At 35.3% G+C, this 14,457-nt stretch overlaps 1 protein-coding gene across 1 annotated transcript; it reads left to right on the top strand.

The window, feature by feature from the left end:
• Positions 1–9,400: 9,400 nt before the first annotated feature.
• Positions 9,401–10,454, top strand: LOC132066922 (zinc finger CCCH domain-containing protein 66-like). Its single transcript, XM_059460111.1, has one exon. It carries the CDS (start codon positions 9,598–9,600, stop codon positions 10,447–10,449), a length of 852 nt encoding a protein of 283 aa, XP_059316094.1. The 5' UTR covers positions 9,401–9,597; the 3' UTR covers positions 10,450–10,454.
• Positions 10,455–14,457: the final 4,003 nt, after the last annotated feature.

Here is a 14,457-nt window from a genome sequence, read left to right as displayed (position 1 = left end):
TTCCTTCCCAAGTCCTAGGAGGAAAAAGTCGTTATGAGTTTTTGTTTGGAAAGTCTCCAAGCCTAGATAATCTGAGAGTGTTTGGTTGCTTTTGCTATGCTAGCAATTTGCCTAGAAAGGATAAGTTTGCAGAAAGAGCAAGGAAAATTGTCTTGATTGGATACTCAGAGACTCAGAAGGGATATAGGCTCTATGACTTAGTTTCCAAGGTGGTATTTATCAGCAGGGATGTGACCTTTAGAGAAGCTATTTTTTCTTTCAAAAATGATAGCTCAAATCTGCAGGTTGATGATATGTTCCTATGTGTTACTTCTACTCCAGCACTTGGAGAACCAGTTGCTAACTTTGATGCTTCCCTTTCAACTCTTGCTACTGAAGTCTTGCCATGGTGTTTCCAACTGAAGCTGAACCTATTGCACCTGATGGTGCTACATACACTGAAGTTGAGTCACATGAAGTTGATCATGGAGAAGCTGAACCACATGAACCAGATGTTACAGATACTGCTGCAGACATAGATGTTACTGATACTGATGTTGCAGACATGTCTAATGCATCAGATACAGCTGACACACATGCAGCTGCTTCTACAGCTGATCATCACTTGCAGCTGCCTTCACTACATGCTCATGAAGCAGTTGATGAATATATGCCAGTTCTTCTTGAGGAACCACACTCTAGGCCTAGCAGAACAGTCAAGCCACCCATCTGGCATAGTGACTATGTCATGGCTCCTAAACTTGATGGCACCTGTTCATATCCTATATCCAACCAAATATTATAGTCCCACCTGTCATCCACTTATCAGGATTATTTGAAGTGCTTCTCAGCAGCATTTGAGCCTAAATATTTTAAGAAAGCTTTTACTGATGTCCTTTGGATAGAAGCTATGCAGAAAGAAGTTGATGCACTGGAGGAGAACCACACTTGGGACCTGGTTCCTCTTCTACCAGGCAAGCAAACCATTGGTTCCAAATGGGTGTATAAAATTAAATTGAAAGCTAATGGGGATGTGGATAAGTATAAGGCCAGGCTGGTTGCCAAATGGTACACACAAAGAGAGGGACTAGATTATCATAAAACCTTCTCCCGCTTGCAAAGATGGTCACAGTTAGAACTGTGATCAGTCTCGCAGCTGCTCATGATTGGGAGTTGTTTCAAATGGATGTTAACAGTACTTTCCTCCAAGGTGATCTTGATGAGGAGATGTATATGGCTCTTCCACAAGGTTTCCATAAGCAAGGGGAGTCTAGAGTTTGCAAGCTCCTTAAGTCACTATATGGCCTCAAACAAGCATCAAGGCAGTCGGACATCAAGCTGACCACTGCCTTGGTGAATGCAGGCTATTGCAAAGTACTTATGATCATTCCTTGTTCACTAAGAGAGATAAAGGGAAGCTGGTAATTGTCTTAGTCTATGTAGATGACCTCCTAATAACAGGAAACAGTGCAGACCTCATTGATGAGACAAAGAGTTACCTACACAGTCAATTCAAGGTGAAGGACTTAGGGATTCTGAAGTACTTTCTGGGCATAGAGGTGTTGAGATCTAGGGATGGCATACTACTTAACCAAAGGAAATACACTCTTGAACTAATTACTAAGTTGGGTCTTTGTGGTTCTAAACCAAAGATCTACCCCATTAGAGGCAAATGTCAAGCTAACATCTGTGGAGTATGATACAATAGTAGAAAAAACTGATGATCCAATTCTAGAAGATGTAGCAGGCTATCAGAAACTGGTTGGCAAGCTGATATACTTAACCATAACTAGACTAGATATATGCTTTGCTGTTCAGTTGTTGAGTCAATTCATGCAACTTCCTAAGAAGTCACATTGAGAGGCTGCTCTAAGAGTGGTAAAATATGTGAAGAAAGCTCCAGGATTAGGTTGTTATATCCCGTATTTTGAACAACGGGACAATCCGAGTTGATTACGAGAAGTTAGGGACAAGACTATTCCGGGATATGAAGTGGAGATTTTTATTTGTTTGAAAAGCATAAGTTGTGTATGATTTTATTGGCATGGAAATATTAAGGAAACATTGGGGTCAAATTCTATTTTTGGAAAGTGTTTTATTTCATGAAGAACAAAAAAAAAAAAAAAGGGGACCATGTGGCCGGCCACCTTGGTGTGGGCCATGGCCACATGGATGGCCAATATATGAAATTAAAAATATGACTTAGTCATCTTATTCACCATTTACACTTCTAGAAAAATCAAAAAAACTTGGAGAAGAGAAGAGAGGGTTTCGGCCATAGAGCAAGAATTTGAAGACCAAGAATTGATCAAGAAAAAAATTATTTCTTCAAGCAAACCTACTAATTGGAGGGTGCTTATTAACGTGGAGTTGTTGTTGGAAGCGATAGACTACTCGTTTTCATTATTCACCACCTTAGGCAAGTTGTGAAGTTGTGAAGAAATGTGAGTTTTAATCTTGTTTTTATGTGTTATGGATGGTTTATATGTGTTGTAGTATGCTAAAATGGATGAAACTCCTGAAAGAAGTCGTGTTGAAGTTGAGCCGTGGCATGGTGTTTGGCCGTGTGTGTGTGTGTGTGTTGTGTTAAAAGTAATGAGTTAATTCTAGTTAGCATGTTTTGATTGTTGTAGTGTGAAGAAAAGAATGAAAACCATCTATATGTGTGTGTGTATGGTGTGGGCGAATAGAGTTCCCCTTGGGTGGTGGAGAATGAGCAAATTTTAGTTAGTATTTTAGTTGTCGTCGTTATAGATTCTATGATGAAAATGCAAGTTTAATGATTCAAATTGATGTTGTAATGGTTACGGGCTGATTTGGAAGTTAATGTGCTTTTAATGTAATTTTTGCATTTATGAGAATGACATTGTTAAAGTGTGGATTGTTAGTGTAATTCATGAATTTGGGAGAGAAGGATGTGGATTATGTTGTTCTCGGGTTTGGGGAGGAATTCGGGTGAGTTGGAGTGTTGTTTGGGTTGTTTGGAAAGTTGTGTGAATTGTTTAAAGTGTTCTTTAATATTGTTTGAATGGTTTCGAATTAGTAATCGAATGTATGAACGTTGATATTGGTTTGACTGTAAGTAGTTGAAGTGAGTATATTGGAATATTATGAATGTTGTTGAAATTATGTAAAAAGAGCTACTAATGTTAAAATGCATTTTGAATTGATTATTGATGTTGTAGTTTGGTTGTTGGTATGGTTGTTGATGAATTTGGCCGAGTTGAATTCTCGGGGTTGTTGTATTTATAAGGGAAATGCTGCCCAAATTTCTGTAGAGTTTGACGTTCGTTTGGAATTGAATGCCTAAATGCTTATAGCTAATGTTTGATATATTGGCGTTATGTAGACCTTGGAGTGCCCGAGACTTGAGGTTTGACTTAGCTTGAGAGCGGACGAGGTATGTAAAGCCCTATCTTTCTTTCTTTTGGCATGTCCTAGTGTTAAGTAGGCTATGACGCGAGCCTCGGGGTAACTCCGCTCTTGAGATCCGAGCTTATATACGTATCTTATTCGCTTCTAAAGATTTACTCTCTTAATGTAGCCTAACTAAGTCACTTATGGTTTCATTTGGTTGGATTTCAAAAGTTATGTAAAGAATTTTATTCCTAAAAGACTCCGTAACTACGAACTTCCGTAACTTCCGTAGACGAGCTCGGATCGCCCCGAAACGTTCATAGGAGATTCCATAAGGCATAACATTCCCCAACTTCCATAGGCGGGCTCGGATGGGGTTGGTACAGACGCTTAGCTTGGTGATCCACCCGCCTAGGACACCTATTCTGCTATCTGGGAGCGCTCCTTCGTCCGGAGCCTATATTTTGGTATATATACTTTTCCGTTGCATATGTATATATTCATTCATTCACGACGGGCCCCGTCCCGTCATTTGATTGTTGTTCCGTTTAGGTCCGTAGACATGTATATGGGTTATGGTTGTTCTGTACGTATATGTTCGTACGTTTTATGTTTGGACGGTCCCTGTCCGCCGTGGCGACCTCGTCGAGTCGCATATGCGTATTTTGATATGCTATGTACATTACGGCGACCTCGCCGGCTTTTGTGACATATGTTGGCTATTATGCGTTAATCCGAGCCTATACGTGATCATTTATATTTATGCAAGTTTAGTATGCTAATTCCGAGTGTCAGGTGCGTATGAGTGTCCAATTCGGACACTAGTCATGGCCTACGGGGTTGGGTCGTGACATAGGTGTCCTATTAAGAAGGAGTGCAATCACAGAAATGTCTGTGTTTTGTGACTCAGACTAGGCTTCTTGTCCCAATACAAGAAGATCAGTGACAGGCTTTGCTATACAGCTAGGTGGATCATTGATCTCATGCAAATCAAAAAAGCAACATACATTGAGCAAGAGCTCAGCAGAAGTTGAGTACAGATCAATGGCTGCAGCAGTTTCAGAAGTAGTATGGTTGACAAGATTGCTTAAAGACTTGATGGTAGAAGTTAGATTGCCCATTAAGGTCTTTTGTGATAGCAAAGCAGCAATCCAAATAGCTGCTAATCCCATTTTCCATGAACGAACAAAACATATTGAGATAGACTATCATTTTGTAAGGGAAAAGTTCAAGGCAGGACTGATTCATCCTACATACATTAACACTAAATTGCAGCTTGCAGATTTGATAACCAAAGGCTTAGGAGTAGCACAGCATAATTTTCTCTTGTCCAAGCTGGGGGTTCTTGATGTTTTTCACCCACCAGCTTGAGGAGGAGTATTGAAATATGATGTATACGCGACTGTATATTAGGGTATATCATGTATATCGCAAGCTAAGTGGAGTCGGTTAGGAGTTAGTTATAAGCTAGCTTGAGTAGTTAGTGGAGAAAATGATTAGGTGCTAGCTGTAGACAGCTGGCCAATGCAGTTAGCACTACATATACATACAAGATTGTAATCACAAGTCAATTGAATCATAATCAAAAGATATTTTGCATTTTTCTTCCAATACAAATGCTCTCTCCTGCTCTTCCTCCATGACTGAGCTTGAAGCTTAGTTCATGATTCCATCTCAATAATTTCACAACTTATGGCAAGTATCTATGAGTTTTGATATGAATTATTGTTGATGTTGATATCATGCATGGCATGCACTCTTATTTCATATGCTGATTTGATATGAACTGTGATTGGAAATTATGATAAGTGAGAGAGAGTAGCCTCTAAGGTGTTTGTCGGAGAGCGTCAAAGAGAGACGAGAGTATGTGATCCGAGGTTGTTACAGGAGTGGAAATGAGTGCTCGTGATCCGAGGTCATTTACCGAAGCGAGAAAGTGCTCGTGTCCGAGGTTACTTATCGGAACGAGGTGTCCATGGATTTTGTGGGTCCCCCATGGGTCATGGCTATGAGGCATCGCCCTTAGCATGTGTGTACTGATTGGAAAGTTAGTCAGTGCATTGCATACACATTCACTCATTTATCCTTGACTGTGTACATGGCATCTTATACATTTGGCTGGTCTTATACATTGACTGATATTGCACTTTTGAATGAGCTTATACTTGAGACTGTTCACTGACTGTACTTGATTGCTTATTTGTCTACCTGTTAGGTTCATTCCTTTATATATGTGAACTAATTATTGCCGGCTTATGATGCTTACCAGTACTAGTGTTGTACTAATACTACTCTTGCTGCACTTTTTTTCTTGAGTGTAGAATTCGTCGCTGGTTCTACCTCTCAGCCTCGCGAGTGATCCCGAGGCCTACTTGCTAGAGTTTTGAGGGTGAGCCACTTGATGGATCCGCAGCCCGAGACTCCTCTTGCATACTTGTCTTTTCTTTACTCATGAGATAGTAGTTCTAGCCTTTAAGGCTTGTCGTACTCTATTCAGACTATGTTCTATTTTAGCAGCTCTAGTACTAGTATCCAGACTAGATTCCTTGGATTGTAGTATTCTTACTTCCGCACTTACTTATCATTTATTATCTATCAAGACTTAGTTTATTTCCGTGTTTACTTCTGCATTTTATTTAATGGCTTGTTATAAGGGAAGAGTTCGCCCACCAGGAGATTAGTGTGGATGCCCGCACTATTCACGAGTTGGGTCGTGACACGATAAGTCTTAGACTTAACATAGATCTAGTAAGTCGTGACGACGTGTGGAACTAGAAAAAAGAGATTTGGAACCAAACTTTCTATATATTCTTAAATTTTTAGCAGCAATTCACTTACACTATTTGCAAAGCAATAAACGGTCATAAAAAAAAAAAAAACTTCTCGGCCCTCGATGTTCAGGGTTTTTTGTTCTTTTTTTCGTTAAAGATATATTCTCTCCACTCTGCAAAATTAAAATTCCCGAACTCAAAAATCAATATCAAATTCTCTGATATTTAACTTCTTTCTAAATATTCCATGATATTGATTTCTTCGATTTGTTGAATTAGTTAAATTCTCCTTTCTGTAAGTGTGTTTCTTTAGGATTTGAAGATGTGCATAGTTTGACACCGGATCGAGGTGAATTTTAAGGTTGAACATTATATTTAAGGATCAGAAAACAGATGAACAAATTCACATATGTATATGATAGATTTGAAGGTCTTAAGCGCTGGTGGACGGAGATCCAACCTGATAATTCCCTTTGCGAGTCTGCAGGTCTCATGTGCGGAAAATGCCATTGATATAATGCTTACGAGCAACTATCTAGTTATTCCTGAAACTCCATCAATCGAAGGTGAGATTCTGCTTTTTAATCTTATTTTGCTATCTTGGTAAAATATAACTGTATATATTAACTATAGATATAGAAGAAATTGTAAGAACTATTTTTTCTTGGGAATTCAATAATTTTGATTATATTGTTTTAACCTACCGATTCACTTTTTGTTTGCTCTAATTAAGTCCTTGATATATCTCTTAGTTTAGCATTCTATAGCTCATGAGCTAATCACTTTTTCTTGTTGCCATAATAATAATATAATCGATCACACATTTTTTTTTTTTTTTTTTTGTTCACCACAACATATATGACTTTAACTACAAATTAATATTCAAATACCGCCAAACAAATTGGTATAGGAGGAAATGATGACTGCACCAATCTTGATCAATTTACTTCGTTTTGCTTTCTTTATCTTTTTTCTGAAATTAATTATACATTTGTTTTTCTATTCATATATATCATGTTGTGTTTATTAAAGGTATAATATTTATTACTTTAAGAAGGAAACTTGTAGGAAATCAGATAAAATAAGCATCCACCTTCTTTTTATATTTATTTTTTAAAGTTGAGTCTTCCGCAATAAAAAAAATATTTTCTGATAGTATTCAAGTTTTATTTCTCAGATTTTTCAGATGTTCGGTATTCAAAACGCAGTTGCCCGAGTAATACAGATTCAGGCTTGATAGGTCCATTAACAGGGATAAAGTGGACCTATCATGAAGTTCTGTATCCCCATGGTTCAAACTCAAGATCTCTAGTTAATAGTGAAAGAGATTTTAACGATCCCTCCACACCCCTCTTGGTAAGTTTTAGTGTCTCAATTCATTTATGTTTCATCGAGTCGGTATCTATCCTTCCAATTTTTCCTTAAATATTTGTTTAATTAGTTTTCCTGTGATGTTACTTGAAAATAAATAAAGTGGAGATATATTTTTTACAAATTATGCAAATAACTATTTTATCTCTTTTATAAAGAACGAATTGGCTTATTGATTTGGGCCCCTTAAAAAGTCTGGTGTTAAGATTGGGCCAGTTCTAACCCTTTAGTTCTGGCCGTTGTCAAGTTATTTCGCCCCACAAATCCAATTTTCAAACTTATGGATTTCGTTGGAATACAATTATATTCACGATAAAAACTTATAACCAAAAGTTACTCTTATCAAATGAAATTTTGCTATCAAGTGCTTTTGAAAACTACTATTGTATAATTATAATCTTGATTCTTCGGTAAATTTTGATTTTGATTCTTGTGAAATTTCACTAAACATTTTTACCTTAAATTAAATAAAACGCGTGGTTATGATCACTTTATATAGGAAATATGTTATATTTATATTACTATTATTAGAACTATATATTACCCTCAAATAAAGAGTAATAATAAAAACATTAACATAACACGTGCATAATAGAATTATTTAAATAATTAATAGTTCTTTAAATTTGTGAAGATTCACAATCAGTTGAAGGATTAAAAGTGCATATTTCATTAATTAAAACTATGTACTGATCTGGATATCACAAGGACCAAAATTAATATTTTTTATATTTCAGGGACTGAAAACAAATTTCCTTTCGTTTTTCTTTCTCTAAATCTAGAATTGCTTCTACCTAACCAAGACTTTAATACTCGCAATCTCGCATACGATAATCCATGCAGATACATATTTTGATCATAAATTTTAATTATATACACCTCTATGGAAAAAAGTACTTATATTATTAGTGATTTAATTTGCTATAACCAATAATCTATTTATTTGTCTAATTATTGATTCCGCTTATCATGAATACGTTACGACCTATAAGCATCTTTTAGTTAACCCGTGGTATCAAAATTCTTCTACAGTATTAAGTAAACTCTTTGATGTTTGTGTTTCCTCTTCTTCTACTTTTTTTATGGCTTTCTTAATAAAGTGTATAAAAGGAACAAATGTCAAATTTACTTGTTGAGATGCCTTTTGAGTTTTGCTTCCTTCCTTCCTTTACAACATGGCTATTTCCTATTCCCAATCAAAATATGACAGAATTTTGACGTGGTGTTAAAAATTGTCATTTTATAACTCAATTACTTATCCTCATTTAAGGCAATTTGATGACTTCTTTTTGTCATAAACCCAAAACATAACCGATAAAAAATTGTGCTCACCCAAATTGGTTTATATCTTTGTCGGTCTAGGGTCCACATAAGAAGATGTTATCACTCCCGTCTACAGTTCCTTGTGGGCTACCATTTAATTGGGGAAGAAATTTAAGAAAAAGAAGAAGAACACGGAAATATGTGCACGACTAAGAAAAAAGCGAATTTACGACTGAATCTGTCACAAAATTGGCTCATCGGAAACGTTTCCAATAGAAGTCATTAGAAATTGGCTCATTGGGAACGTTTCCGACGAACTTTTCATTGGAAATCTCTTAATGACAAGCCAATTTGTGCCGGGACATCCATTAGAAATTGACATTTTTTAATAGTGTTGTACTAAAACAAGTCATAGTTATTGGTATTACTATAAATCATCTCATTACGGTTAAAAAAAGAATTTTAAAATTAAACAATTTTCAAATATAAAAAAGTGACATTCTCTCTGAGACATAGCTATTTTCAAATATAAAAAAAGTGACATTCTCTCTGAGACATAACTATATCTTGAGTAAATAAATTCGGATGGAGGAAATACTAGTTAAACATAACTTTATCCTTACAGTAAATAACTTCAAGCTATAAATAGCATCCATTCTTCATTTTCCAATTCAACTCACACTCCTATTCCACTAGAATTGCCTACTTTCAGTTTTGGAACAAATTCCAAAGTTTCTGTTTCAGCTTAAAGAGTCTTTTTGCTACTTTCTAGCAGTATCCATTTACAAAAATATTTTTCTTTGTTTGCATTTTCATCCTATATTTCTTCAATTATATTATCCCTAAATACTAATAAATGGCTTACGGAAATGATCGTTATTTCAGCTACTATTCATCATCTTCCCCATTTCGAAATCAACTTGGGGTGCAAGAGGCAAGTCACGGCAATTTGAACGAATTCATCAATCAAGCTCTATACGAGTCGGATGATTTTCACATGTATGCTTTCAAAATACAAAAATGCACAAACGTTTACGGTCATGACTGGACCTCTTGCCCTTTTACACATGAAGGGGAAAAAGCATGTCGACGTGACCCAAGAATATACAACTATTTGCCAATCCCTTGCCCCGGTTACAAATTCTCGTCTTGCATTAAAGGAGATAATTGCGAATTGTGCCACGGAGTTTTTGAGGAGTGGCTACATCCCGTGAAGTACAAGACCCAACTGTGCTATGCTGGCACGTCATGTGACAGACGAGTATGTTTCTTCGCTCATACACTAGAAGAGCTTCGTCCTGAGATGAAGTACAACTGGTGCCAAGTGTACCGATACCCTTCAGACATCCAACCATATCCGGACATTTACATTCAAAACGGACCAAATGGTAATTGGACGGTTATTCCCAGTAATCCCCAGCTGCCGCCGCCTCTGACACCACCATCACAAGATCAGTACTATGGTATTACTGCTCCTAAACATGGAAATTCGTCGACTCCTCATCAAATTCCTCAAAACAACACATCAACTTTTGAGTTTGTTCCTCCTTCTTCTCAATCTCCACCAAGAATTGATCAGAGGACTCAGAGTGAGAGTGATTTTTCGCTTTTTTCGGTTAGCCCTGAAAAATTAGCTAAGGAGCTGAAAAACCTTGACATTGGGAGTACTTCTCATGCTAAGGTGAATAACTTGCATGATGAAAATTAAGGGGATAAGGCCTTTGGAATTTGAGTCACAACCTTTGGAATTTGAGCCACAGGATCAAGAATTTTCAAACATCAATTGGGTTTCTGATTTGTTGGTGGATAAATTTGAGGGTATAAGATTGTAAATATTTTTATATATGATGCATATATGATAGTAATTGATAATTAATTACTCGGAGATCATTTTTCTAACGACTTCTAATCTTTTTTCCTATTTATCATTTCTGCCTTTGTATGTATTTGGCGTTAATCTTGTTGTTTCAACTTTCAATTGTTGTTTATTGGTCATTTCTACCTTTGTGTGTATTCATTGGAAGTTCTATAGAAATGTATGTTTGCGTTATTTCCGTTTCAGTTTTGTGTCACTCATACATACTCTTCCTTCTTTATCCTGGATGTCTAAATAGATCACTCAACTTTTTTTTTTTCCAGAACCATCTGTGTTCGAAATTCAATGGTTTTAGTAATTTAGATTTGAGCCGCATAAAGTCCATAAAAGTTGGAGGGTTCTCATCTATTTCAGTGACGAAGTTAATAATTTACCATTTTCTACCTGAAACTTCTGAAATTAGGGCCAAGGGATTTCATCCATAGATCCCACCACACTCCTTGGTGGTGATCATTAGTTACACCCTTTGAATCTTCTCGAAATTTTAATATTTTATTCTTCTTCTTTACTGTTTTTTTTCATCTTGAAAGACTATATCATATAAACTTTTGATAAAATATGAAGGTAGACTGTTATGTAAATATTGATTATTTTACTATTAAGGTAGTTGAACAGGTGTTATAACTAATAATTTACTCTTTTCCAAGCTGTTAGATCAAATTCCTATAAACATCGACCTATGGTAGCAAATCAACTTAACATAATGATACCAACAACGATTGCGGTGGAGTGGTCTCCTTCATTCTTAACCAGATTTTTCAAGCTTGATCCCTGGCTACGAAATTGCCTTTGTTTGAAAGCGCTTTACTCCCAATGTTAGCTTCCCAGCACGAATTCTGATTTAGTCGGGCGTCAAGACAAATACCGAACACCGGATGAAAAACAAAAAGATAACATTTAATATGATGATGTAGAGAACTGTATAGTGAAAAAACACAGAAGTTTGTCTCTAAATATACAGTTCAGTTATAGGACTCGTGGGGATATTGACTAGATAGAAAATTTCCTTTTCGCTATTAATTAAATCAGGGCTTAATCGACAAACATAAGTTTTACAGGAGAGAAAAATAAATCATTGCCAAAAGCTTCGCGTCAATTCTCTATTCATGATCAGTCACTAGAGACGGACCCAAAATTTAGATTTTATGAGTTCAACTATGGGTTCGGACAGACTATTCATCACAATCTTGGTGAGTATTTACACATAATTTATACTCCGCATCGAAAGTACTTATTTCAGATGAATCCGGTGCTATAAGGCTAAATCCGCCTCTGCCGTCAATCCGTCAAGTTATTCGAATTCGAACTCAGTGTTTATATCAGCCAAAAATAGTGAGAACTTAGTCTCATTTTGAACCATCTCAATTCTTGATTGAGATTGAGAAAAATGAACAAACAACTCAAAGTTGTTGTTGCCTATTTGGTCAAGTTGTCAATATTAGCTTAGTTTGAGAGGTACTCCTTATCAGAAGTGCTTTTCGAAACTAGGACAAGGGGATTAGAAAGTAGTTATGTGTTTGTGGGTCGCGACGACGAGCTTATTCCCCTCGTTTGTGTAAAGGGGCAAGAAGTCCTCATGGCTACGAAGTTTTGGGCATTTTTTGATCTTGCAAGCGTACATATTCTACGAAGTTGGTGTAATCATCACTATTCACTAATGATGGCTTATAGGAATATCGTCATTTCATCAGCTAATATACTCATCATCTTCTCCATTTCGCAAACAATTTGGGGGGCAAGAGGCAAGGTCATGAAAATTTCACGAACTCATCGTTCAAGCTCTTTATGAATCCGATGACTTTCGTATGTTTATTTTTATGACCAAAACAATGTACATATGAAAGTCATCGGATTCATAAAAAAATTATTCGTATTGATGATGATATATAACTGAAACTCTTTCCCTTTAAGATTTTATCGGAGGCAGCCAGTTTTACTTTTTAGAAGTTCATTAAGCTTTTTATTATTAATTGCCTATAGTTATTCTTAAGTAACGTAATTCTTCTATACTGTCGGTACATAAAGGTTTATTAAGCTCTAATCGTAAGGGCAAAGAAAAAGAGGTGTCATGATTATTTACTCCGTCCCAATTTATGTGTTATAGTTCAAATTTCGAGAATTAAAATTTTAAATTTTGATTGTAAATGCGACATAGCATTTTAAAGTTTTTTGAAATAAAATTTGCATAGCTGAAAATTATGTAAGAAAATACTATACGTCATAATAATTAACAATTTATAGTATTTAAAAGACATGCAAAAATTATGGTAGAATAAACTCCATTATTTTTTCTTGTATCTACTTAACTAATGCTTGCATGCAATCCTACAAGTGTTTATATGATATCATATATAAAAAAAAAAAAAAAGGAAGAGAAGAAAATTTTGGTGAGGTGATAACTTTTAATGATCGGTTAAGTTTGGGTTTATATGCCAAATTACATGCAATCCTAAGTGTTTGTATGATATCGGTAAAAACGAAAAAGGAAGAGAAGAAAACTTTCTACTACTTGCACGCAATCCTACAAGTGTTTGTATGATATCAGTAAAAAATAAAAAATAAAAAATTAAAAATTAAAAATTAAAAAAAAAAAAGGACAAAAAAAGAAGAGAAGAAACATTTTATGTGGTGATAACTTTTAATCGGTTAAGTTTGAGTTTATATGGCAAGAAAGTCATCAAAAGCCTTAAATCATGAGGATTAAAAACAATTAGGTCACAAATGACAATTCTTAACAGTGTTATAAGAATTTTCAATATTTACAAAATGGCTTTTTGCATTGAATAGCCACGTTGAAAAAAAAGAAGCGAAACTGAAAGGCATCCCAACAATAAAATTGGCCATTTGTTCCATTTTGTACACTTGATAACAAAGGGGAAGGAAAAAAAAAAAAAAAAAGGCTAAGAAATGCAAATGTGGCTCTTTTTGAAAAAGAGAATAGCAAGAGCTCTCTGTACGTATCATCATTATTTTTTTTTTTTTTTTTAATTTTTTTTTTTTTTTTAATTTAGGCCATCACCATGGTTATGATCCCAATGGTGTGGAGGGTTAGGCTAGACCCCTACCATGTCAATTGATCAGAAAAAAATTACATGTTAGAGGGGGACATGGACCAATACCTCTAACCAATATCATATACATGTTATGTTACAACAAGAGAGGAAGGGTTAAGCCTATACATTATCCTTCTCTAGCAAAAATATATACTCTCAACTAACAAAAAAATTACATTTGTCATATCTCCTTCTCATTGAGGGGAACCTCCATTTGTCTAGTTGATTTAAACCTTTAACTTCCTTTGGCAGAAGTTGAAAGGAGGTATACAAGGTTTCATTTCCACTAGTTGATGCAAGTTTTGCCAAGTAATCTGCAATGGTATTAGCTTCTCTGTACGTATCATCAATTTTTAAATTCTTATATACAATTATATAAAACATTTTTCACATTATCCACCTAACAAATACTTCAAGTAACTATTCGTAGTAAGTGAAATTACGCTTTTTTTTTTTTTTTTTTTTTTTAAAAAAAAAAACAAACAAAACAAGAAAATAATCTATTGCAATGTTTATTACCAGTTGTCTCTATTTTTATCCGTAACAATTTAGTCCTTAGATCAAAGAGTCTTAATTATATACTCCTTCCGTTTTATTTTGTGTCTTATTTTGATTGTGCTTAGAATTTAAGAAAGCAAAGATTTTTTTTTAAAATCTTTTGATCTTGAATTAAAGATGTGTATAGTGAATATGCAATGTGAGATGTGTAACGTCTTTTTTAAATAGACTAAAAAGAAAATCATGACACATAAATTGAAACAAATGGATTACTTATAACAAGTACTAC

This window comes from Lycium ferocissimum, chromosome 8 (assembly GCF_029784015.1).
Source record: "Lycium ferocissimum isolate CSIRO_LF1 chromosome 8, AGI_CSIRO_Lferr_CH_V1, whole genome shotgun sequence".
In the NCBI taxonomy this organism is placed as follows: Eukaryota; Viridiplantae; Streptophyta; class Magnoliopsida; order Solanales; family Solanaceae; genus Lycium; species Lycium ferocissimum.
This window is presented reverse-complemented; position numbering and strand designations above follow the sequence as displayed.

Coding starts and splice junctions, on each gene's coding strand:
- LOC132066922 (XM_059460111.1), top strand. CDS start 9,598: ATGGCTTACGGAAATGATCGTTATTTCAGCTACTATTCATCATCTTCC.